This window comes from Fistularia commersonii, chromosome 21, assembly GCF_037954325.1.
Source record: "Fistularia commersonii isolate RoL2024-O1a breed Wild chromosome 21, RoL_Fcom_v1.0, whole genome shotgun sequence".
NCBI lineage: Eukaryota > Metazoa > Chordata > Actinopteri > Syngnathiformes > Fistulariidae > Fistularia > Fistularia commersonii.
Window position 1 is genome coordinate 16,010,602 of NC_141304.1, and position 20,150 is coordinate 16,030,751.

A 20,150-nucleotide genomic window follows, 5' to 3' on the forward strand; every position below is an offset into this window, starting at 1 on the left:
GTTTTGATAACAACGCACAGCCTTAAATAAAATCATCACATCTGTAGAATTGAACGGGGCTCCTCGCCCCTGGAGGACAGTGCAGGATCGGGAGTGACCGCTAGGGGGCAGTAGTGAGTCAACCTTCCGCCAAAAACCACCGAAGAAGAAGAAGCCACGGTTCCTCCACGTGCGAGTCACAGCGGCAGAAGAGCGACTGAAACGACACAATGAAACGACCGAGTAAGTCAACAATGGGGATAATGTCATATGAATGGTCTGAGCTGTACTTTAAAACGTAGAGGACCCTTTTCACTCACTATATTTTGTGAAAGTAGTCGTAATAACCTGTTCCCGGAGCTGTGCGCGGTCTGCTAGCTTAATGGTCGCAGTCATGAACGTGTCTCTGCTTGTTTCTCACCATCAGAGCTAAAAAAGCAAAGTAAACGGGTCTCCTGCTCCAAACGCTATAAAATACAAAAGAAGGTACGTGTCCCGGGTGCTTCATTTTTGCTACGGAATTCCAATGTAAACACCGAAAGTTTGCTGCATGTCTGAAGGCCCGTGTGTGAGAGAGAGAAATGGCTAACAGCTATTCTCCGTCCTCATCTGTCTCCCAGGTGAGAGAACATAATAGGAAGTTACGAAAACAGGCAAAGAAGAAAGGACTGACTAAAAGGCCAAAGAAGGATCCGGGGGTGCCCAGCAGCGCTCCCTTCAAGGAGGAGGTTCTGAGGGAGGCAGAGCAGAGGCGGCTGCAGGTTAGCATCTTCTAATGTACACCTTCAGATGTTCAGGTGTTTGCATCCCGAGCGGCGTCTTCCACATCACCCAGCGACTTCTGGTTTCAGATCGAAGAGGAAAAGGAAAAGAAGAAGCAGGCACAGAGAGAGGAGCAGGCGAAGAAGAGGAAGAAGGAGAAAGAGACTGCGAATGATAAATCCGAACCCAAGGCAAAGAAAGCGCGCCAGGTAGGACACGGGGAACACGGAAGTCACGTCTCGAATCGTTGGTCGTTTCTCCCGCTGACCTCTGCATCTTGTCCACAGGAGGAGAATGGAAAGGCGGCGAAGAAAGCGGCAGCTCCGGATAGGACCTCCAGTCAGTTTCTCTGTGCCGAATTGAAAAAGGTAATGCAACACATGTTGAGTCAGTGTCCTATCAGACAAAGGATTGACTGGAAACCCACGCGCAAACTCTTGATCCGTCCCTCTTCAGGTTCTGGACTCGTCCGATGTGGTTGTAGAAGTCCTTGACGCTCGAGATCCGCTGGGGTGCAGATGTCCTCAGCTGGAGGAGCTGGTGGTGCAGAGGGGAGACGCCATCAAACTGATTTTCCTTCTGACCAAAATAGGTTCGTCTCCTCGAGGCGCCGCCCGTGACGGCAACCAGTTCGGAGTTTGACCGAATCTCGTGTCACATGTCTGGGTTGTTCCTGCAGATTTGGTGCCAAAGGAGAACGTGGTCGGTTGGATGGAGTATTTACAGCAGGAGTTTCCAGTGGTGGCCTTCAAAGCGTCAACGCAGCTTCAGTATAAAACAGTGGTAGGGCCATTTCACTCACTTCTCTTTGAGACAGCAGTGAAGGAAACATGTTTCTTCTTTTATCAGTTGTATTTGCAAGCACTTATTTACTGCTAGAACGTCTCTGTCAAAGGGCGACGGAGGGCCTTCATTTGCAAAGCCGTGTTATCACAATACATTGATCATAAATTGAGATCGACCCGAACTGATCAAGGTAACGGACCGTAATGCAAAAAGCAGGGAGATTTGCACTCCTTGTGTATCTGAAATACAAGGTCTGGTCGCCAACGATGTCGCCGCATTTGCTGAAATCCACACGAAACTGTTGTCGTTTTCTTCATCACGTCATCTGTCATCACGCCTTTGTCCTGGAGAACCGAGAAGGTCACGCAGCTCCGCCGTGCTGTTTGACTGGTTATGATCTCCAACAGTGACTCGCAGACTCAGTCCAGGCGCCCTGCGGAGGAAAGCCCGTCGGGCCGATGTTGAGTTTGCGGATAAAACCCACGACTCTCTGGCCCGCCTGCGGTTCGGGGTGGTTTGTTTCCAGTAACTCTGATCATTTTTTCTGCTCCGTTTGACAAGCAAGCAAAGAGGAAGAGGAAGCAAGCCCAAGGCAACCTCTTGGATCGGTCCAGGGGGGCCGCCAGCCACGGCTGCAGCGGTCTCAACGGGCTTCTCACCAGCTACGCTGAGACAATGCAAAGAGACAGCCCTCTGCGCGTGGGCGTCGTAGGTGAGAACGCTCGCTCTGTCGGGACTGAGGTACCTTCTCCCCTCTGGCCGGTCCAGAAGAGTTGTTCAGTGTTGATAGGATGTCTTGTCCTCCAGGATTCCCCAACGTCGGGAAGAGCAGCCTCATCAACAGCATGAAAGAAATCCTGGCGTGCAACGCCGGACCCAAGGGGGGCCTCACAAAGTGAGTGGCGGGTCGGACCTCATCTGAGAGTGTCTGATCCTCGGGTACAAATGACAATCATTATGAAGTCCTTTATTTTTGTAGCTCATCCTTATTTTTTTTACTCTCAGATCCATGCAGGAGGTGCACATTGCTAAGAACGTGAAGCTCCTGGACAGCCCGCCGATCCTCGCGTCGCCGTCCAACCCCCCGGCCTCTCTGGCTCTCAGGAGCCTGCAGGCGGAGGAGAGTAAGGAAGGCACGCTAGAAGGCGTCCAGACTCTGCTCAAACACTGCGACATGACTCAGGTGTGGATGCCGCTCCTCCTCGGCCACAGGAGAAATGATAGTACCAATCTGCTTTGGTGGGTAAGGGGTCGGGTGACGGTCCTCCGCTTGCTGTTTCAGGTCATGCTGCAGTACAACGTCCCAGAGTTCAAAAACTCCCTGGAGTTCTTGACGCTGTTTGCCAAAAAGCGAGGCTTTCTGCAGAAGGGTGGAGTGGCGAACACGGCGCAGGCAGCCAGCACCTTCCTGGCCGACTGGACGGGGTGAGCGGTTCTGTCTTTGCAGCGCATATTGGGCGGCTGCCGCGCACAGGTCAGGAAATGATGAAAAAGAGTGTCTGGATTTGAGAATGAAGACTTCTTATCCAACTCTGATCCGAACACTGTGCCGGCCGACCCGCCGACAGCTGCGCGTCCGAGGTCCAGTACCGGCGTCCTCTGGACCGGGTGTGAGGGACGGCCTCGCTAAGTCGGTCAGTCGCACATTCATTGTCTTGTCCTCTCAGGGGTTCGCTGAGCTACCACTGCAAGGTGCCCGATAGCCACGCCACGCCCGCACACTCGGCCAACGCCGCGGCCGCCGGCACGCCGAGCGTCTGGAACCTCGACAAGTTAAACTCGGACAACGCGGAAACTCTGAGAGGTGCGTCCAGGGAATTCCATCATTGTCACATGTGCAGTTAATGTGTCCAAACCCCCTGCGCCTGAGGATGGAGGCCATCAGGAGATGTTCTGGGACAAATACAATGACAAATTAGATGTTAAACCCAACATTTGATGGATTAACAACCTTAACAACCGCTTATGTTGCCTTAGTGCTTGAAGCTATGACCAATGAACCAGTCTTGTGAGAACAGAGCTCTGACAGTGATATAATCCAGGTCTCTCCTGTGATAAGCGCTCCTCTCCTCTATGTCGTCCGGCACTAATTACACTGAACCTTCCGTAGGTGTGAAATTCCCAAACCGGGCCAGCAGCATAGGGTTCACCTCCAGCGGGCCGACGGCAGGCCTGCTGACCTTCAGCGAGGTCACGCAGCAGGAAGCGGTTGTCGCTCCCATGGAGGAAGGCGTGGAGGAAAACATGGAGGTAATTTCCCTGCTTTCTCATTGGCTTGCAAGCAGCCCAAACAGCCTGGATCTGATGAGGACAAACGCAAGGCTCGATCTGTCAGTGAAGACCTTAATCCAACCCTGAACCGGGCGGCCGGCAGGTCGGTCCGGACAACCAGGCTCTGCAAGGCGATTTCAAACGTTGTTACGTGTTTGCAGGCGGCTGAAAGCGCAGAGGTTCCCGAGGCAGAAGAAGTGACGCTCAAAGGTAGGTTTTATCTCCCCTCGTTGCTCTTCCTGCTCCGGTCATCTGTTAAGTGGGTGTATTTGTCCTTCAAAGAAAACGGACCGGTGCAGCTCCAGCCCGTCCCCGTGGTCATCAACCTCGGCGCCGCTGCCGCCGTCTCAGACGACGCCTACGACTTCAACGTCGACTTCAAGTGAGCTGTGGTGGGCCGGCTCCTCCCGGGCCGCCGGGCCGGGGCATTAAAGTAGCCTGACTGGTCTGTCGGTACTGTACGTTTAGCCACCGGTTTAATCTCAAACGGGCCTTTTCATGGTTGTGCAGAATGTAAATAGACCTATAAATGTAATAAACCTCGTACACGTGATGCTTTCCTGTGTTACGGAACCGTGGGAGGACCTCTGGGGACCTGAAGTCATGAGAAGGCATTTTGAAAAGGCTTCAATGGTAAAAGCTCTTTATTTCATGTTTTGTACAAAAGACAACAGCGACAGCAGGAATGTAATCCTGACATGGCGAGGGCGTGTTGGCGGCCCCCTCGTAGACATGCTGCAGAGGTCGCCTCCCGTCTGCGTTAGAAGTGAAAAACCACAGCAACCGGAATTAGTGTTTATTTGCGATGGAGGAAAGGGCTCGTCTCCATGGATACTTTCCACCGGTGACTCTTAAATCAATCGATTCGTGACAGACGCTGATGTAAGAGCACGGCGGACGGGATACTTTTTTTCCACAGGAAGGACTCGGCAGAGGTAACGGGACGGGCCGCCGGCATGGTGACCGCAGTAACAGCATAATTGGAGAGAAGCAAAATGGTGGATTGAAAGATAGGTATAAACATGGGGAATGACTACTGTGGGGAACACATGAGCACGGTTGGCACGCCGGGACTCTGAGGACACCTTTGAACATCTGAAATGTGCATGAAAGCCACGTGGAGGGCAGTGAGCGTCTGCAAATGGCACTTGAAGACAACTGAAATGTCGAGGTGAGAGTCTGAAAGGCGAAGGAAAAGGTCTCCGTTTGGGTTTTGTTCCTGAGTTGTGGGGCGCCGGCCCTCGGCCCCCTACTGGTCCTCCGCGTGTCTGCGGACGGCGTGGAATTTCCCCGTGGGGTCTGGGACGAACCACTTGTCCCAAACCTCGGCGAAGGAGGACGACCTCCCCCACGGCTTGTAGTGTCCGTTCCAGTGGAGGAGCTTCGCCGCCTTCACAAACTGGGGTGAGTAACGGTTTCCTGCGCCGGTCGTGCCTGAAAGAAGGGGGGCGGTTTTCAGATGTTGGTTATCCTAGCATTGAAAAGTTTCAGATACAACAATCGGGCCCTCGGGTACTTCACCATTCATTGACTTTGGAACTTACATCATTGGTGAGCACATAAGTCATAAGTTGTGAATGTTTAAAACCCAGAAACATTCTGACTTTTTAATTTGGTGGAAACTTAATTTCAATAAATATCTCTCGACTGCTTTCAAAATGAAGGAAATGTCTAAAAAGCCACCGGAAATTAAAAAGAAAAAGTTCACCTAATGGCAGACCAGGGGAAACTAAATTAAAATGATACTACATCATAGAAAAGTTAAGCATAAAGCGGCGCGGCGTGTGAACAGGGTTCACGGCAGGAGGTGACGGAGCTCGGCTCACCCAGGTGTCTGACGTGCCACATGGGGTCGACGGCGGAGTGGCTCTTGTAGAAAACAATGAGCAGCGGGGGCGTGGTGATGCTCTCCGCCAGGGTCTTGCTGTACAGCTCCTCCCTGGGGAAACAAGACACCCGGCTTAGGAGTCGTCTTCTGCGGAGCGGCTTTGAGCTGCGAGCGTGCCGGAGGCTCACCGTGCGTTCAGCTCCATCCAGTGCTCCAGCTGACCCGTGACGTTCAGGCTCCGCCACTCGGTCAGGTTGGCGACGATGACCCCGGGGTTGAAGGAGCAGGTGTTGGCCCTCATTCCCAGCTTCTTGATAGCTTCCTTCTTGAAGTCCAGGAACCCGATGTAGTTGTTCTGGTGCGAACGCCGGGGGGGAAAGGTTAGTCGTGTTGCTTGGCGCGACCGTCTCCGCTCGCGCGGACGGAGGAGGCGCCCACCTGGTTCCCAGCCCCGCGAACAATCCCCTTCGCCGAGGCCGAATCGCAGTCGTCTGAGAAGGCGGCCGCGTGTCCCGGCTTGAGGTTGGTTTCATAAAGCTCCTGAATGTCCCCTGAGATAAAGAAAAGACCCAGATGTTTTTTGTCAGAAGGGGGAACGACATTCCTTCACGGTTCAGGTGAACAGGGAATGAGAGAACATGGAAAAGGAGAGCGGTTCACCTTGCACTACGATGTCATCGTCCAAGTAGATGGCTTTCTCCGCCTCCGGGATGTACAACGGCAAATAATACCGAGCAAAAGTCAGCTGGAAAAAACAAAATGTTGGAACTAAGTCGGGACGCAAACGCCCGGAGCTCAGATCTGCTGGAAGGCCCTGGATTACGGGGAGGTTCCTCACCGGTTTGGTCGCCTCCACGACCTGAGGATCCTTGGATATCTTCCCGATGAGGAGCTCTGGCTTGAAAGGAACGACCTTATACTTCATGTATTTGAGTTTTGTTTGACTCAGCCAAGCGCTGCCAACCAAAGCAAACACGTCACGTCCATCGGCCGTTTCATCGACGACGTTATAAAAGGCACGGAAATGAAAATCTCTGAGGAGATAGAAAGATCTACGAGCCGGGTCTGCCTCTTACTTCAAGTGCTCCACGGTGTCATTCAAGGTGACGATGGTGAAGACCACGTTGGCCTTGGTGTTCTGGTAGACGCTGTTCATGGCGGTGACCACGGCGCCCAGTCTCTCCTCGGCGGCGGTGATCAGGACCGGGATCTCCTCTCCCTTGCGGTCCGAGTCCAGCCGCACGTCCAGAGTCAGCTCGGCCTCGAAGGGGAGGACCACCCCGGTATCTGGGACGGGGACACGGTCAGGACCTCTTTCATTTGAATGCACACAAACCCCCCTGAGGAGAAGTCCACGACAGTAAACTTAGAGGACCTTCTGAGCAACACTCTTACATGCTTTCTCATTGTGCAGGAAGTCACTGAGGTTGAGGAGATTCCGCTGGATTACGATCAGGAAGGCCACAGCCAGCAGCACCAGGATGACCGCGTTTACTGGAAGACACGGCGGCGGCAGATGTTACACCAGCCGGGACTGTCAACATCACGCCTTGACCTGCAGCCGATCCAGCTGATTTACTCTGGATTTTAACGTCTTCTACTTTAGATAGCGCGGATTTTTTTCGAAAGTGCGAGATGAAAAGACCTCACCTCTCCTCATCGCCATGACAACGGCCTCATCCGGGCCCCTCCAGCCCGTCCGGTCCCGTTAAAGCGTCCCGCCGTGCGGACGTGAAGCCCCGAGGCGTCGCAGGCGACGGGGTCACCGAGGTCAGGGGCGAACCGGACCCGCCGACGCAACACCACCGCGCACAGGAACACGCACACGCATGCAGATCGGCGTCCTTTCAGTCCACCGGGAGGTTTAGTTCAGCATCTTCCACGGCCGTGGAAAGAAACAGCGGGAGCGGCGGGTCAGGCGTCCACCAGCGTCCACCAGCCGGAGCCAAACTGCCAACTCAACATCAACAACTTCCACGGCTCTTGCGTTGTACGTATCATAGCTGCCCGCCGCACGCCTGATTAATAAAAAAAACATAAAAACAAAATCTGTCGGTGTTACTCGGCGCAATAATCCCTCGTATCCCTGATGTTCGATGCATACATACATATATAATAATTTACAATACATAGAAATGAAAGTTTCGTGTTATTTTGGTAAATTTCGACAGGCAGTCAGGTGGTCTCTCTCAAATAATCCGCTATCAGGCAAACTAACGTAAGGCTACAGCCAAAGAAGCATGAGTTTCACTTCTAATTGCATTAAACGCCATTTCGTGTGATTTATTGATCAGGAGATCAATTTTGAATTGAATCGAGCGGTAATTTTTCCATAAATATCAAGAAGGGGGTCCTTCATAACACGACGTAGCTGTTTGCAAACCGGAAGTTGCTTTGCTAGCTTGAGCGGTGTTTGGTTTCCGTTCGGTCGCGTCTCCAGGCAAAATGTTGTCTATATTCAAATCCATTCCCACGCATATGGTAGGAATTAAATAACATGTTTTAAGAGCGTGCTCGAAAATAATTATAGCTGTGTTTCTCTCGATAAACGGGATTAATTTTAACGCCATCATTGATTCTTAGCTACCCGGCGCTGCCGTTTTCTTCCCCGTTCGGTGGGAAGCAGCTGTGAACCAAACATGCTGCTTTTCATCGTCATTACGGAAAAAAATAGAATAAATCTAATTGATAAGAGTGAAGTTTGGCCTTTTTTCCATATCTACTAAGTGGATTCAAAGGCAAAAAAAAACATCAAATCATGACCCCTTTTCTGTTTCATATCACTGTTAATGAATGCTGAAGTCAAGGTGTTCTCTCGTCCCTCGTTGTTTTTGCAGGATTATAAAGGCCAGAAGCTGGCGGAGCAGATCTTCCAGGGGATCATCCTCATCTCAGCGGTAAATATCCATCGCTCTCTTGGTGGACAGTTTAATACTTGGATGAAAATGACCAGTAGTTTGGTGTGCATGGCATGGCAACGTCTCAGTTAAAGTATCATATATATGTATACACACAAACGTAAGAGGAGAAGCAGAAAATGAAAGAGAGGTAAGGGTAGAAGTGGTGACTCTTGTAGACCAGAGAGTAGCAGAGATTAGTTAAAGTGAAGTGAGGAAGGCATTGAATAGGATGAAGAGTGGAAAAGCAGTTGGTCCTGATGATATACCTGTGGAGGTGTGGAAGTGTCTAGGAGAGGCAGCAGTAGAGTCTCTGACTAGATTATTCAACAGGATCTTAGAGAGTGAGAAGATGCCTGAAGAATGGAGACAAAGTGTGATGGTGCCTATGCTAAAGAATGAAGGGGATGTGCAGAATTGTGGCATCTACAGAGGGATAAAGTTGATGAGCCATACAATGAGGTTATGGGAAAGAGTAGCGGAAACTAGACTGAGAGCAGGAGTCAGTATTTGTGAACAGCAGTATGGCTTCATGCCTAGAAAGAGTACTACGGATGCAGTATTTGCGTTGAGAATGCTAATAGAAAAGTACAGAGAAGGCCAGAGGGAGCTGCATTGTGTTTTGTCTGGAGTGGCAGAGAAGTATCTGAGGCCGGTGCAGGACATGTATGCTCACTGTGAGACAGTGGTACGGTGTGCTGTAGGGGTAACAGAGAAGTTCAAGGTGGAGGTGGGACTCCATCAGGGATCAGCTCTGAGCCCCGTCTTGTTCGCAATGGTGATGGACAGGCTGGCAGATGAGGTTAGACAGCATGCTCCAGGGACCATGATGCTTGCAGGTGACATTTTGGTCTGTCGTGAGAGCAGAAAACAGGTAGAGAAAAATCCAGAGAGGTGGAGGTATGCTCTGGAAAGAAGAAAATAAGAAAGTGGCAGCATGACAGAATGTGTGTGTGAATGAGAAGAACTCGAGTGGAACAGTGGGGCTACAGGGAGTGGAGATCAATATGTTAGAGGATTTCTGGTACTTGGAGACAAAAGTCCAGAGCAACAGAGGGTGTGGAAAAGAGGTGAAGAGACGGGTCCAAGCAGGTTGGAATGGGTGGAGAAAAGTGTCAGGGGTTCTATGTGATAGAAGACTATCAGCCAGAAGGAAAGGACTGCACCAGTATTGATGGAAAATATAAATGGACTATATTCTTCTGCACAAGAAATCTACGCCTACCACCCAAGTGCTTCGGTCAGTGAATGCCATGTAAGCATATTATCAGTTTGCATATTTTAAAGGTCACCAAATGAAATTTTGTGATGTAACACAGTGACAGCAGTCGCATGGTCTTGTCCCTTATCATACCTGTAAAGTTAGAAGGGAAAATAGATACTTAGAAGATATTTTTCCCAGATTTTATGAAGAGCCAAATTACCATTTTACTCATGGAGCCTGTTGTACCCGAGTAACTCGTGTTTTTTATACTCCTGAGAAGGAATCTGGTCATAAGATGATAATATCAGAAAATTAGTTCTCAGATTGTACCAGTCAGCACAGGTCCAGGATCAGTGAGTGAGTGAGGGGCCTCAAGAGCCGCTCGGATTTCAAATTAAACCAGACATAAAGGGCCAAAAAATGACATTGAATTAAAATGTCTCAAGAGAGCAGACTTTTAAGTCTCAAATTATCACTAAGTGACTCCCCCACACCCAATAAGTTTGGATATCTGTCGCATCAAAACCCAACTTTTTACCAAATTTCCCCAAATGGACTTCATTCTAAACTGCGTGCACAGCGACTTGGCCTTTTTGAGAATTAATTGTATTAGTGAACAATTAGTGTTCAAAATCCTCAGACCGGAGTATTTAGAAAAATAAAAGGGAGGTGAATATCTGCGTGCGCAAAATTATGAACACGTCCGTTTGAGCAGCACCAACAAGTTGTGAGTGGGCTTCAGTCCAGGTGAAGAATGAGGCGTTGCACGACTCCTTCACCTCCACTGGCGAGCAAAGCAGCGCAGGACTTGAAACCACGCCGCCGAGCCTCGTCCTGAATAGAAGCCCGAGAAGCATTTGAGTAAATGCAGAGTTTGAAAACATCTATTAAATGAAGATTACGGTCCAAGTACCATCTTGCCTATGAAATATGAAGAGTGAATTTGTGCACTGGGGTTAGAATGCTGGAGCCAGCAGGTATTAGTTGTTTTCTTTTCCTTGCTAAGTTTACTTTACATTTTCTTTCCAGATCATTGGATTTGTGTACGGTCTAATCATTGAACAGTTCGGGTGGACGGTTTACATAGTCTTGGCCGGGTTTGCCGTGTCCTGCGTGGTGAGTTTCTCTTCCATGTTAGTGGGATTTATCCAGTTCTTTCCTTTACCGCACACGGTTTGATTCCTTGTTTTGTCCCATTAGTTGACTCTGCCCCCGTGGCCCATGTTCAGAAAGAACCCCCTGGCCTGGCAGCCCGTCGTGCCCGAGTGCGGCTCCGAGTCCAGCCAGAAGCCACAGGAAAGCCTCAAGAAAAAGAAGCACAAATAGCTCCCTCCGGGTCAGCTGCTAGTACGTCTTTTTGTATCAAACATTTCAGAAATCACAGCAAATATTAGTATACCGGCCAACTACATCATGTTGTATCCTTAAAATAAACGTCTTACACTGTCCACACGGAACGAGACCTTTGTTTTCAATGGATTTGACTTTTCAATCGACTCAAAGTAACGGGTATCGGGCGTGCGTGAATTATAATTTATTAGAAACAATGACGCTGTTAATCTCTACGGTACGAAACAAGACGAGGACAACAATGATCCAGCGTACAATCAGTCGTCTGTCTGGCATAATAAGTCGGTGACTAAAGCACTACGGCGAGTGGTAACAGTTATTCGGCATAAACTACATGTTTGCATAGGCGCGCTCGTACATACAAAACTAGAACGTTTGTAAGGAAAATAGTTATTTACAGAGGGGAGTTTGTCTCCCGGCAGTTTTTATCTCGGCACTCGGACGTTGAGACGTCGGCTTCTCGAGCAAAATCCTCTCGATGGAGTGACGTTTTCACGAGCGGTTTGCCGTTTCTCTAAATCCTGACGGCGACGTCCTCAAAGAATTTCAGCTGTCGAACCATCACGGCGTACGCCCGGTACTTCTCCTCACCCATCTGGTCGCGGAGGCGCAGCTGGAGGAAGAAAGAAAAACGATTCGTTTCGGTCTTCGGATTTTTCACAAATATCCCGACGAACGACAGCGTACTTCACGTCTGCTCTCGTCCTCCTCCTCCATGATTTCCAGGACTCTGTCCAGAAGCTTGACCCCCAGTCCCTTCACCACGTCTGTCCGGAGGAGCTCGATGGCTCTCCTTATCTTGGCCGGTCCCGACGGGGAGCCTTTCACAGCAAAAACAAAAAAAAAAATACGTAAAATGTACAAAACAAAGGCTGACGGTTGAAAACACCCGGACCTGGAGGGTCAAACCTTTAGGTATTTCTCCCAGCGACAGGTTCTGGGCTTCTTCCCGAGCCTTCCCGTGAAGAACCAGGGTGTCCCGGTACTTCCTGTTGAGTTTGAACTCTGGCAGCGCCGGCGTCCCCGGTCCCCCCCGGTCCGGCTCGGGCTCGCCGTCTTTCCCGTCCATCCTCAGCGTCTGCGTCATCATTTGGACCAGGTCCCGCATGTCGCAGCACTCGGCCTTCCTGCGCAGAGCCGGCCAATCAGATGAGCCGCTCCCGGCGGCCGACGAGAAACGGAGGCACGAGGTTCTCACCGTTCCCCGCAGTCTCCCTCCAGACGCTCGCTGGAGCTGGTGGACGAGCTGCACTCGTCCTCATCCGACCTCCGCTCCAAAAACTTGTCCTGCAAGGCGACGAGACACGACAGGTTTAAACCCAGACTGGCCTTCGGCGACGAATCCCGCGGAAGAGCGTCTCCTCGTGTCGTCCGGGCGGCGCGACGTCGGCACCTTGCGGTTCCTCTCCGCGATGGCGACGGAGACGGACCTGGACAGCGGGGCGTCGGACGCGTCCGTCTTTACGGCGGCCGCGTCGTAAGATGCCCTTCGGACGGCGTGCGCACCTGGAAGGATTCAAAACGAGGATAAATATCTAGACGGACATTTCAGTGTCTTCTGAGAAGGTTCATCTCAACCTGTTAGCAGCACCGCTAACTCATGAACGCTGGTTTCTCTAAGGTCCAGGGTCGGGGTTTGGGTTTGCAAAAGGTCAAAAGCCCGGCGGTACCTGGCAGCAGGGCGCCGTCTTGGGACTGCCTGAGCCGCCTCCTCTCCCGAGCAGACAGGGGGCGCTCCTGAGAACGAAGACCCATCCCGTCCTTGATCGTCTGACATTTAAGAGAAAATATCCGTATCCTTTGAACGGCGGAGAAGGAAACATCACCTGTGGTAAAAGTAGGGCTCCGTTCCGGCTGCAGGGCGCCGCCGCTACCAGCGCTGCCGCTGCTCCGTCGTCCTTGGCCTTCATCACTTTTCTGCTTTTCTTCTTCCCCTCAGCAGGTGCTCTTCCGGCGGGCGCTGGAGGTAACGGTCTGGAAGCGGCCGCCTTCGACTGAATAACAGGGTTTTGTTATCGTCGCCGCTCTGCCGGCTTTAGCGCTCGTGTCCCGGGCCTCGCCTACCTTGTCCGGGCGCTGCAGAGCGTGTCCGGCGTCCGGCTCCGGCGTGGGATCCTGCCTGGCGGGCATCTCGGCGGCTTCCTCTCCGACGGGCTCCTGAACAGACACAGTTAGAGGCGTTTCCAGCCGGCGCGTCGGCGGGTCCGTCTGAAGGAGCCTCACCAGGACGGGAGAGAACGCTTCCAAGAGCTTGTCCGTGGACTCCAGGATCTCCTTTGGATGGAACAAGAGAGCGGTTACGGTGCGTGAGGAGGACACGGGAGGAGCCGGTCGCTGTTCGGCGACTCACCTGCTCCGCCGAGGCCGGCCGTAGAGCCGGTTCCCCTCCCAGGTCTTCCACGGCGGACCTCCTGCGGGGACGACCTTCAGGAGGACCGGCTCCTGGAGCCGCCTCAGGCTGTGGGCTCAGCCTCTCGGCCTCCTTCAGAAGCTCCACGGTGTCCTCCTTCTGGTCCGGACCTCCCCCCGGGTTCCTCCCACAGACGGTGAAGGTATCTCCAGGCTTTGCCGGAGCCGGCGGGTGAAGATCCGCCGCCCCGTTGGACACCCTTTTCTCCTCTCCTTCCCCTCTGCTCGCGCTCAGCGGGGCCTTCGGGGGCCGCGAGGGGGCCGACGGCCGGTGCCTCCCCGCCGGCAGTCCGTCCGCCCCCTGAGGAGCCTGTTCTGCCGGGCGGACGTCCACGTCGATGCGACTGAGCGTGGCCAGGGAGGTGACGCTGCCTCTGAGGAGGTCCGGGGTGGAGGAGGACGTCTGGGCCGGGCCGCCGGGCTTCTCCTCTTTCTGTGAGCGCAGGGAGAACAAGAGCCCTTTTCATGACCGGACACCTGAGATGATGCAGAAGCCGAGGCCAGAGAATCCACAGCCGAGGAACCTCCACTTCGGAGCGCATCAGCTTGGAGTGTTTCTGAGACGGGAGCCGTCGCTCGGTGGACGTTCTGTTTAGCGATTGGAGTGTTTGACACCCACGCAGACGCCGCTGTCTCTGAAGTGGCGTTTAAAGAACGTAGGCCAGCCAGGCCGGAGAAAATCATGGAACAACACGAGCGAGGTGAGCGCCCGGTGGACTCGTCTCGTCCGTGAAGAGATGGAGAAGTCGTCGCGGGTGAGATACGGCGAACGAGAGCCTCCTGAGAAGGCAGGAACGTGGACGGACGAGGAAGACTCCGTCTGGGACGGTTTGATGGTTTTAAAAAGAGGAGCGGCTTCACTCCGGATTGCATGAAAAATGCCCCTGACACTGTGCGACCCCTCCGGTGCTCTGCTTCGCACAACCGACCTCCATCGCCCGATTACTTTGTTTAAAGCCTGTTTCATGTCTGATTAGCACCATAAAACCAAAGCAAATTCCATGTCGTGAAATGACTTGGCGAATAGAAGTGATTCTGATTCTGAGGTGTAGCAAAGTGACCTTTAGCATGTAGCATTAAGGCTGGAGCACGAGATGGAAAATAAGCTAATTTTCAATTTCTTTCCATTGTTTCTCTATATTATTACTTGTTATTTCTGGGGTAACTTTTCTGATTTGAAAACAAGAACGGATCGATCGCGTTTTCTCCTGAGCTCTTAGCGAGATGATCCCTGTCCTAAGTCCAGGTGTTCCTGCAGAGCTCTGGAGAACCTGGTCCTCACCTGCTTCACGCCGCCCACAGGTTCTGGTCCGGAGCCAACAGGGAGCCGCTCGGCGGACGCGGCGCCACCGGGCCGAACCTCGGCGCCGCCGTCGGACGCCTTTTTCCTGGATTTGGCGGTTTTTCTGCGGAGGAGCCAAACTCAGGGTCAGGGGGAAGGAGCTGCTTCTCCTGCACGTGAAAGGACCTCTTACTCCTTGGTGGCCTCCAGGAACATGGCGATCTGCTTCTTGATGTAGGGCTGCCGCAGGATCAGCTTGACGTCGGGCCTGTCCTCGGGCCTCTTGGAGAGCAGGCTCCGGATCAGGGCCCCCAGCTGGGGGTCGTATCTGCTGGGCATCTGGGGCAGCTGGGGGACAGCAGAAGAGATCACAGAGGACATCACGCTCGGATTTCCATCCGTGAGATTCATCACCGACGGGCGACGGAGAGCTTCTCCTCCAGTTCCACGGGAGCGAGGAGGTGGAGATGATTGGAGACGCACGGAGCACGGTGGCGAGAACATGGGCCGCGGGTAAGACGGTCATGGAGATGAATGTGGGTTCCCAACGGTAAAGGTCCATTTTCCTCCTCGGCCTCAGGCTGGAAGCTGAGATGTTTCCCTGAGTCGATTGGCTCGTTCCACATTTGACGAGGCGGTCTCAGGGTCTCAGAGGAGACGGGGCGGGAGACGCGATCGACACAAATCCAAAACATCTGCGGGAGGTTCTGAAGGCTAATCTGGCCGAAGACTATAAAAGGAGGAGCTTCTGAGGCGTGGAGGACCGAGGTCCACCAGACCACGGCTGACACCAATGGAGCGGGAAAACGGTCCTCGAGGTGAAACCGTAAGACCTTGAGCGCGGAGAGCATCTTCTCAGAAGACCCCGGGAGATGCGGCGGAGCTCAACGTGGACGCCATCAAGGACGGCCGGCATCTTCTCCGGGTCAAATGGCAGCTGTGACCCAGAGGATCCAACATTCCAAGTTCTCCACGGACGCCGCGGAGAAGAGCCTCAGCCCTCAAACGCAGAAGGTAAAAACCCACGGCCGCTGAGCAGCTGGAATCGGACGAGAAGCTCCTCCGGCTCCGACCCGGCGTTCTCCTCGACTCCCGGACAATTCGCTTCAAAAACCCCCGCGCGTCTAGATCTTCCCGAAAATATCTTCACACGGAGTGAAAGCAGAAGGTCCAGCCTTACCTTTCCTTCCACGATGCGGTAGACCAGAGAGTTCATGTCCTTGGCGTTGAAGGCGTGTTTGAGCGTGGACATCTCGTAGACGCAGCAGCCCAGGGCCCAAACGTCTGACTGCGAAGAGCGACCGCGACGTGAGAAGCTCCTCGTCCAGGATGGACCTGAGCGAGGAGCCGGCCCTCCGCCTACCTTGTGGTTGTAGGGTTTGTTGGAGAAGAGCTCCGGACTCATGTAGTAGGGGGTCCCGATCAGCGTGCTGGCCATGTCGTTCTGGTTCTCCAGCACCCGGGCGATGCCCAGGTCCCCCACCTTGATGATGTTGGTCTTGGTGAGGAAGATGTTCTGCGTCTTCAGGTCCCGGTGCAGGATGTTCCTCTCGTGGAGATACTGCAAAGCAGAACCGCGGCGGCCATGAGGACCACGCCGCCGTCAGAGCGTGACTTTGCGAGGAGGACGGCGCTCACCTGGAGCGCCATGGCGATCTGAACGAACCACTCCACCACCTGCCGCTCGGGCAGAAGCTCCCCCTTCTGCTGCTTCAGTCTGTGGTAAAGATCTCCACCTTCACAGAAGCCCATCACGATGTACAGCTGGAGGTCCTCGCCCTCCCAGGACTCCCTGTAGGTCACGATGTTGGGATGTCTGAGCTCGGAGAGCAGCTGGGCCTCCTGCTCGGCCGCGCGGCGCTCGCGCTTGGAGGAGGTGGTCAGGTTCAGCTTCTTGATGACGTACTGGGTGAGGAACAGAGGAACACACCTTTAGGAGAACGTGGGACGTCGGCGTACAGACCGTGTTCCTTCATCTTCTGCCTCCTATCCAGGGCCTGAGATGAGGGGCGGCAGAGGGGTCCTGACTCTCCTCTCTGGAGCGACGTGGTCTGGATCTTCTGCAGGAACCCAGAGGCCAGGAGAAACTCCTGGACCTCCTCCTGGACCTCCTCCTCATCTGGTGAGATGTTCCAAGCATGTCCCACCAGGAGGAGAAGACCCAGGGCTCTGGATTCGCGCGGAAGATCCGAACCGAGCAGAGGGAGATCTGGAGTCCCCAGGAGGGTAAGAGGCAGAACATGAAGGTTCTGCACACAAACCGGGGGTTCCTCCCGGTTCCCCTCCCGGTAATCCGGATTACTCCGGGATTAGGAACCCAGTTACCCGGAGGCTAGCACGGCGAGCTAACAGCCGCTTCCACAGAAAAACCCCTTCGAAAAGATGAGAAGTAAACCCCAGTGTGTGTGTGTGTGTGTGTGTGTGTGTGTGTGTGTGCGTGTGTGTGTGTGTGTGTGAGACCTGCTTCCGGTCGGCCCGGTTCCGGACCAGCTCGACCTCCCCGTAGCTCCCCCGGCCCACCACCCGCACGAACACGTAGCTGTTCATGGTCCTCCGGCCTCTGCCGCGCTCCCGACAGCCATTCCCTCCCCGCCGCCGGCTGGAGGACACGTTTTTACCGACCCGTCCGTGGAATTCGGTGGCGGTTTGGACCGGAGGCGAGGAGGAGGAGGAACGGCGGCGGCGGCGGCGGCGGCGTCACTAGGCAACTGTTAGCGCGGGCGGGTTGGTCGCGAACGAACCGTTCGCGCCGGATGGTTGAAACAGAGTCGCTCCAACGATCGAACGGTTCAGATGATTCAGATTCAGATTCAGATGATTCGAACAGGATTCAAATCGCGTCGATTCGACAAATCATTAAATAATCCAATGATACTGGATTTAGGGCAGGGAAACACCAGGGTGACGGTGAAACAACACCTGACAACACAAGCCTGCAAGACATTAAGACACTTTATAGCCTTGACTTGTTACTTCGACCTCTTCTTCTTCTTCGTCTTTTGGCTTTTCCCCTCAAGGTTCTCAATCTAACCCTGTTCTCTGGATCCTCCTCTCTCACACCAACTACCTTCAGATCTTCTCTCACTACGTCCATAAATCTTCTCTTTGGTCTTCCTCGAGAAAGGTGTACAAGACAGTGGTGAGACCAGCGATGATGTTTGGACTGGAAACTGTTCCAATGCAGGCAGAACTAGAGGTTGCAGAGATGAAGATGTTGAGGTTCTCTTTAGGAGTGACCAGGATGGAGAGGATCAGGAATGAGTCTATCAGAGGAACAGCACATGTTAGATGTTTTGGAGAGAAGGTCAGAGAAGCCAGACTGAGATGGTCGGGTCATGGACAGAGGAGGGATAGAGAATATATTGGTAGATGGATGCTGGAGTTGGAGCTGCCAGGCAGGAGGTCTGGAGGAAGACCAAAGAGAAGATTTATGGACGTCGTGAGAGAAGATATGAAGGTAGTTGGTGTGAGAGAGGAGGATCCAGAGAATAGGGTTAGATGGAGAAAGTTGACTCGCTGTGGCGACACCTGACGGGAAAAGCTGAAAGGAGAAGAAAAAGAAGAAGGTCTTCCTCCAGACCTCCTGCCTGGCAGCTCCAATTCCAGCATCCATCTACCAATATATTCTCTATCCCTCCTCTGTCCATGACCCAACCATCTCAGTCTGGCTTCTCTGACCTTCTCTCCAAAACATCTTACATGTGCTGTTCCTCTGACGGACTCATTCCTGATCCTCTCCATCCTGGTCACTCCCAAAGAGAACCTCAACATCTTCATCTCTGCAACCTCTAGTTCTGCCTGCTGTCTTTTGGTCATTGGAACAGTTTCTTTGTTACTTGGACACTTTATAGTTTTATTTGTATTTCTTATTCTCCCCCCTTTTTTATACTGTTTATACAAGTTCCCACTATTATTTATTATTGTTATGTTTTACTTGAAACTCTGGCACAACAATTTCCTTCGGGATAAATAAAGTTGTTCTTATTCTTATTCTTATTCTTATTTTTAATACTAGGAACTCTTCTTGCTCAGTTCCAGGTAAAAAAAAGTTCACTGCACCCCCAAACCACACCACAGCATTCCTAGCAACCCCAAAACACACAGAAAACAAGCACACACAATACAATATATATACCATATATATACAATATATATGCAATACATTATGAATTTATTTTTGCTTTTACAAACTCCAACTTCAAAGAACCACGATTGTAAGTTATTCATCTTAACCCTAACACACTTCTACTTCATTAACTTTACTTCTGTTTTCTCATTTTCTTTCTTTCTGCACGAAGCATTGGGGATCATCAGCTAAAATGATTCTTTCTTCTTTTTTAACTTAAAAAAATCAGAAATCAAAGTATTTCTGATTCTTTCAAGTTTAAAGAAGTGTGCAAAAGCAAAAGCAAAAGCAAAAAAAAAAAAGTATCAAAGCCAAAATGAATAGAAGAAGAAAGTCAAAGATAAGAACAACTTTATTTATCCCGAAGGAAATTGTTGTGCCAGAGTTTCAAGCAAAAACATAACAATAATAGATGATAGTAGAAAGGAGGGAGAATAAGAAATACAATAAAATATAAATGGTCAGGGTTAAGGCTATCAAGTGATTTAAGGTCTTAAGTACAAAGATCTGAAGATTCCCTGCGGCTGAAGGAAGAGGAATTAAAAAGTCTGATAGCCTCAGGGAGGAAGGAAGGAAGGAAAGTGGAGGAAAGCCTGCAGAAGCAACCAGGAAGCCACCGGCACACAAATTGAACACACACTCTACACACATGGAAAATACAAACCATCGGCACAAAAATAAAACCTAATGAACGTTCAAGTGACCAGAGTGCGCAGCGCTACTTTGACACCTCATGAGTAACCGTCATATTCACGGTGAGGAAACATGTTTCCCTGCACAACCGCAGGAGGAGGCGGATACAAAAACAAGGTGTCAGACACAAAGGTTATTTCATGACACATAATAAAGATAAGCACGGCAAACGGCAGGGAATGATGACGGGGAAATACATTTGCAAATGTGCAAATGGAGAGTTGGCAGGCCGGAGGTCTGAGCAGGGAGGACCTGGAGACAGTTTACAAAGGAAAAAAAAACCAGAATATTTGAATCATGTCATAAAAAAATTAGACCCCGGATTCCGGCGGTTCCTCTGTGACATCCAGAGCAATAATGTGCAAACAGCAGCGAACCCGTCCAAAACACACATTTACTGCTTTGATTCCCTTTCAGAAGGTGCCCAAGATGGTGTGTTTTAATTTTATTTACTTTAGCGGCCAATTAATTATTCAATCGGTGGACTTCCTGTTTGACATTGCGGCCCCTCTGTGGTCGAGGCTGCACAAACTGCCGCCCAAGATTAAAACGAGCTTCTAAAC

General features: G+C 51.9%; 4 protein-coding genes and 1 non-coding gene across 5 annotated transcripts; 3 read left to right on the forward strand and 2 right to left on the reverse strand.

The window, feature by feature from the left end:
* The first annotated feature begins 125 nt into the window (after positions 1-125).
* Positions 126-4,351, forward strand: gnl3 (G protein nucleolar 3). The gene is made up of 15 exons (XM_086168910.1): positions 126-222; positions 407-465; positions 600-740; positions 831-950; positions 1,029-1,109; positions 1,198-1,333; positions 1,421-1,524; positions 2,089-2,239; positions 2,335-2,422; positions 2,533-2,710; positions 2,810-2,952; positions 3,195-3,331; positions 3,638-3,777; positions 3,960-4,008; positions 4,081-4,351. The coding sequence occupies exons 1-15, from the start codon at positions 210-212 to the stop codon at positions 4,182-4,184; spliced, it is 1,644 nt and encodes a 547-aa protein (XP_086025036.1). The 5' UTR covers positions 126-209; the 3' UTR covers positions 4,185-4,351.
* LOC147222475 (small nucleolar RNA SNORA47) lies at positions 1,873-2,007 on the forward strand. The gene has a single exon (XR_015107830.1). It is a non-coding gene; the product is annotated as a small nucleolar RNA SNORA47 (small nucleolar RNA).
* Positions 4,352-4,424: 73 nt separating the features above from the next.
* Positions 4,425-7,599, reverse strand: glt8d1 (glycosyltransferase 8 domain containing 1). The gene is made up of 9 exons (XM_086168911.1): positions 7,277-7,599; positions 7,022-7,120; positions 6,703-6,913; positions 6,465-6,582; positions 6,287-6,371; positions 6,065-6,177; positions 5,815-5,981; positions 5,625-5,737; positions 4,425-5,232 (listed from the first exon to the last, which is right to left on the reverse strand). Exons 1-9 carry the CDS (start codon positions 7,290-7,292, stop codon positions 5,048-5,050), a joined length of 1,107 nt encoding a protein of 368 aa, XP_086025037.1. The 5' UTR covers positions 7,293-7,599; the 3' UTR covers positions 4,425-5,047.
* A 341-nt stretch (positions 7,600-7,940) lies between these two features.
* spcs1 (signal peptidase complex subunit 1) lies at positions 7,941-11,175 on the forward strand. The gene is made up of 4 exons (XM_086168913.1): positions 7,941-8,107; positions 8,464-8,523; positions 10,757-10,843; positions 10,928-11,175. The coding sequence occupies exons 1-4, from the start codon at positions 8,072-8,074 to the stop codon at positions 11,051-11,053; spliced, it is 309 nt and encodes a 102-aa protein (XP_086025039.1). The 5' UTR covers positions 7,941-8,071; the 3' UTR covers positions 11,054-11,175.
* Positions 11,176-11,251: 76 nt separating this feature from the next.
* Positions 11,252-17,442, reverse strand: nek4 (NIMA-related kinase 4). Its single transcript, XM_086168909.1, has 16 exons — positions 17,229-17,442; positions 16,407-16,673; positions 16,132-16,329; positions 15,949-16,056; positions 14,962-15,116; positions 14,769-14,892; positions 13,428-13,919; positions 13,301-13,351; positions 13,142-13,234; positions 12,904-13,071; positions 12,748-12,814; positions 12,471-12,583; positions 12,276-12,364; positions 11,987-12,204; positions 11,765-11,898; positions 11,252-11,690 (listed from the first exon to the last, which is right to left on the reverse strand). The coding sequence occupies exons 1-16, from the start codon at positions 17,313-17,315 to the stop codon at positions 11,592-11,594; spliced, it is 2,463 nt and encodes an 820-aa protein (XP_086025035.1). The 5' UTR covers positions 17,316-17,442; the 3' UTR covers positions 11,252-11,591.
* Between the last annotated feature and the right edge of the window lie 2,708 nt (positions 17,443-20,150).

Bases quoted from the DNA above. Each gene is read 5' to 3' on its own strand.
- gnl3 (XM_086168910.1), top strand. The intron at 1,110-1,197 runs GTAATGCAACAC...GTCCCTCTTCAG, and splicing joins TCTGTGCCGAATTGAAAAAG to GTTCTGGACTCGTCCGATGT. The intron at 2,423-2,532 runs GTGAGTGGCGGG...TTTTACTCTCAG, and splicing joins CCCAAGGGGGGCCTCACAAA to ATCCATGCAGGAGGTGCACA.
- glt8d1 (XM_086168911.1), bottom strand. The intron at 6,583-6,702 runs GTAAGAGGCAGA...TTTGGTTGGCAG, and splicing joins GACACCGTGGAGCACTTGAA to CGCTTGGCTGAGTCAAACAA. The intron at 5,233-5,624 runs GTGAGCCGAGCT...CCCTTCTTTCAG, and splicing joins GTGGCACGTCAGACACCTGG to GCACGACCGGCGCAGGAAAC.
- spcs1 (XM_086168913.1), top strand. From the start codon at position 8,072: ATGTTGTCTATATTCAAATCCATTCCCACGCATATG. The intron at 8,524-10,756 runs GTAAATATCCAT...TTTTCTTTCCAG, and splicing joins GGATCATCCTCATCTCAGCG to ATCATTGGATTTGTGTACGG. The intron at 10,844-10,927 runs GTGAGTTTCTCT...TTGTCCCATTAG, and splicing joins GGTTTGCCGTGTCCTGCGTG to TTGACTCTGCCCCCGTGGCC.
- nek4 (XM_086168909.1), bottom strand. From the start codon at position 17,315: ATGAACAGCTACGTGTTCGTGCGGGTGGTGGGCCGGGGGAGCTACGGG. The intron at 13,352-13,427 runs GTGAGTCGCCGA...TTCCATCCAAAG, and splicing joins GGCCGGCCTCGGCGGAGCAG to GAGATCCTGGAGTCCACGGA. The intron at 12,365-12,470 runs GTGCCGACGTCG...GTCGCCTTGCAG, and splicing joins TCGCGGAGAGGAACCGCAAG to GACAAGTTTTTGGAGCGGAG.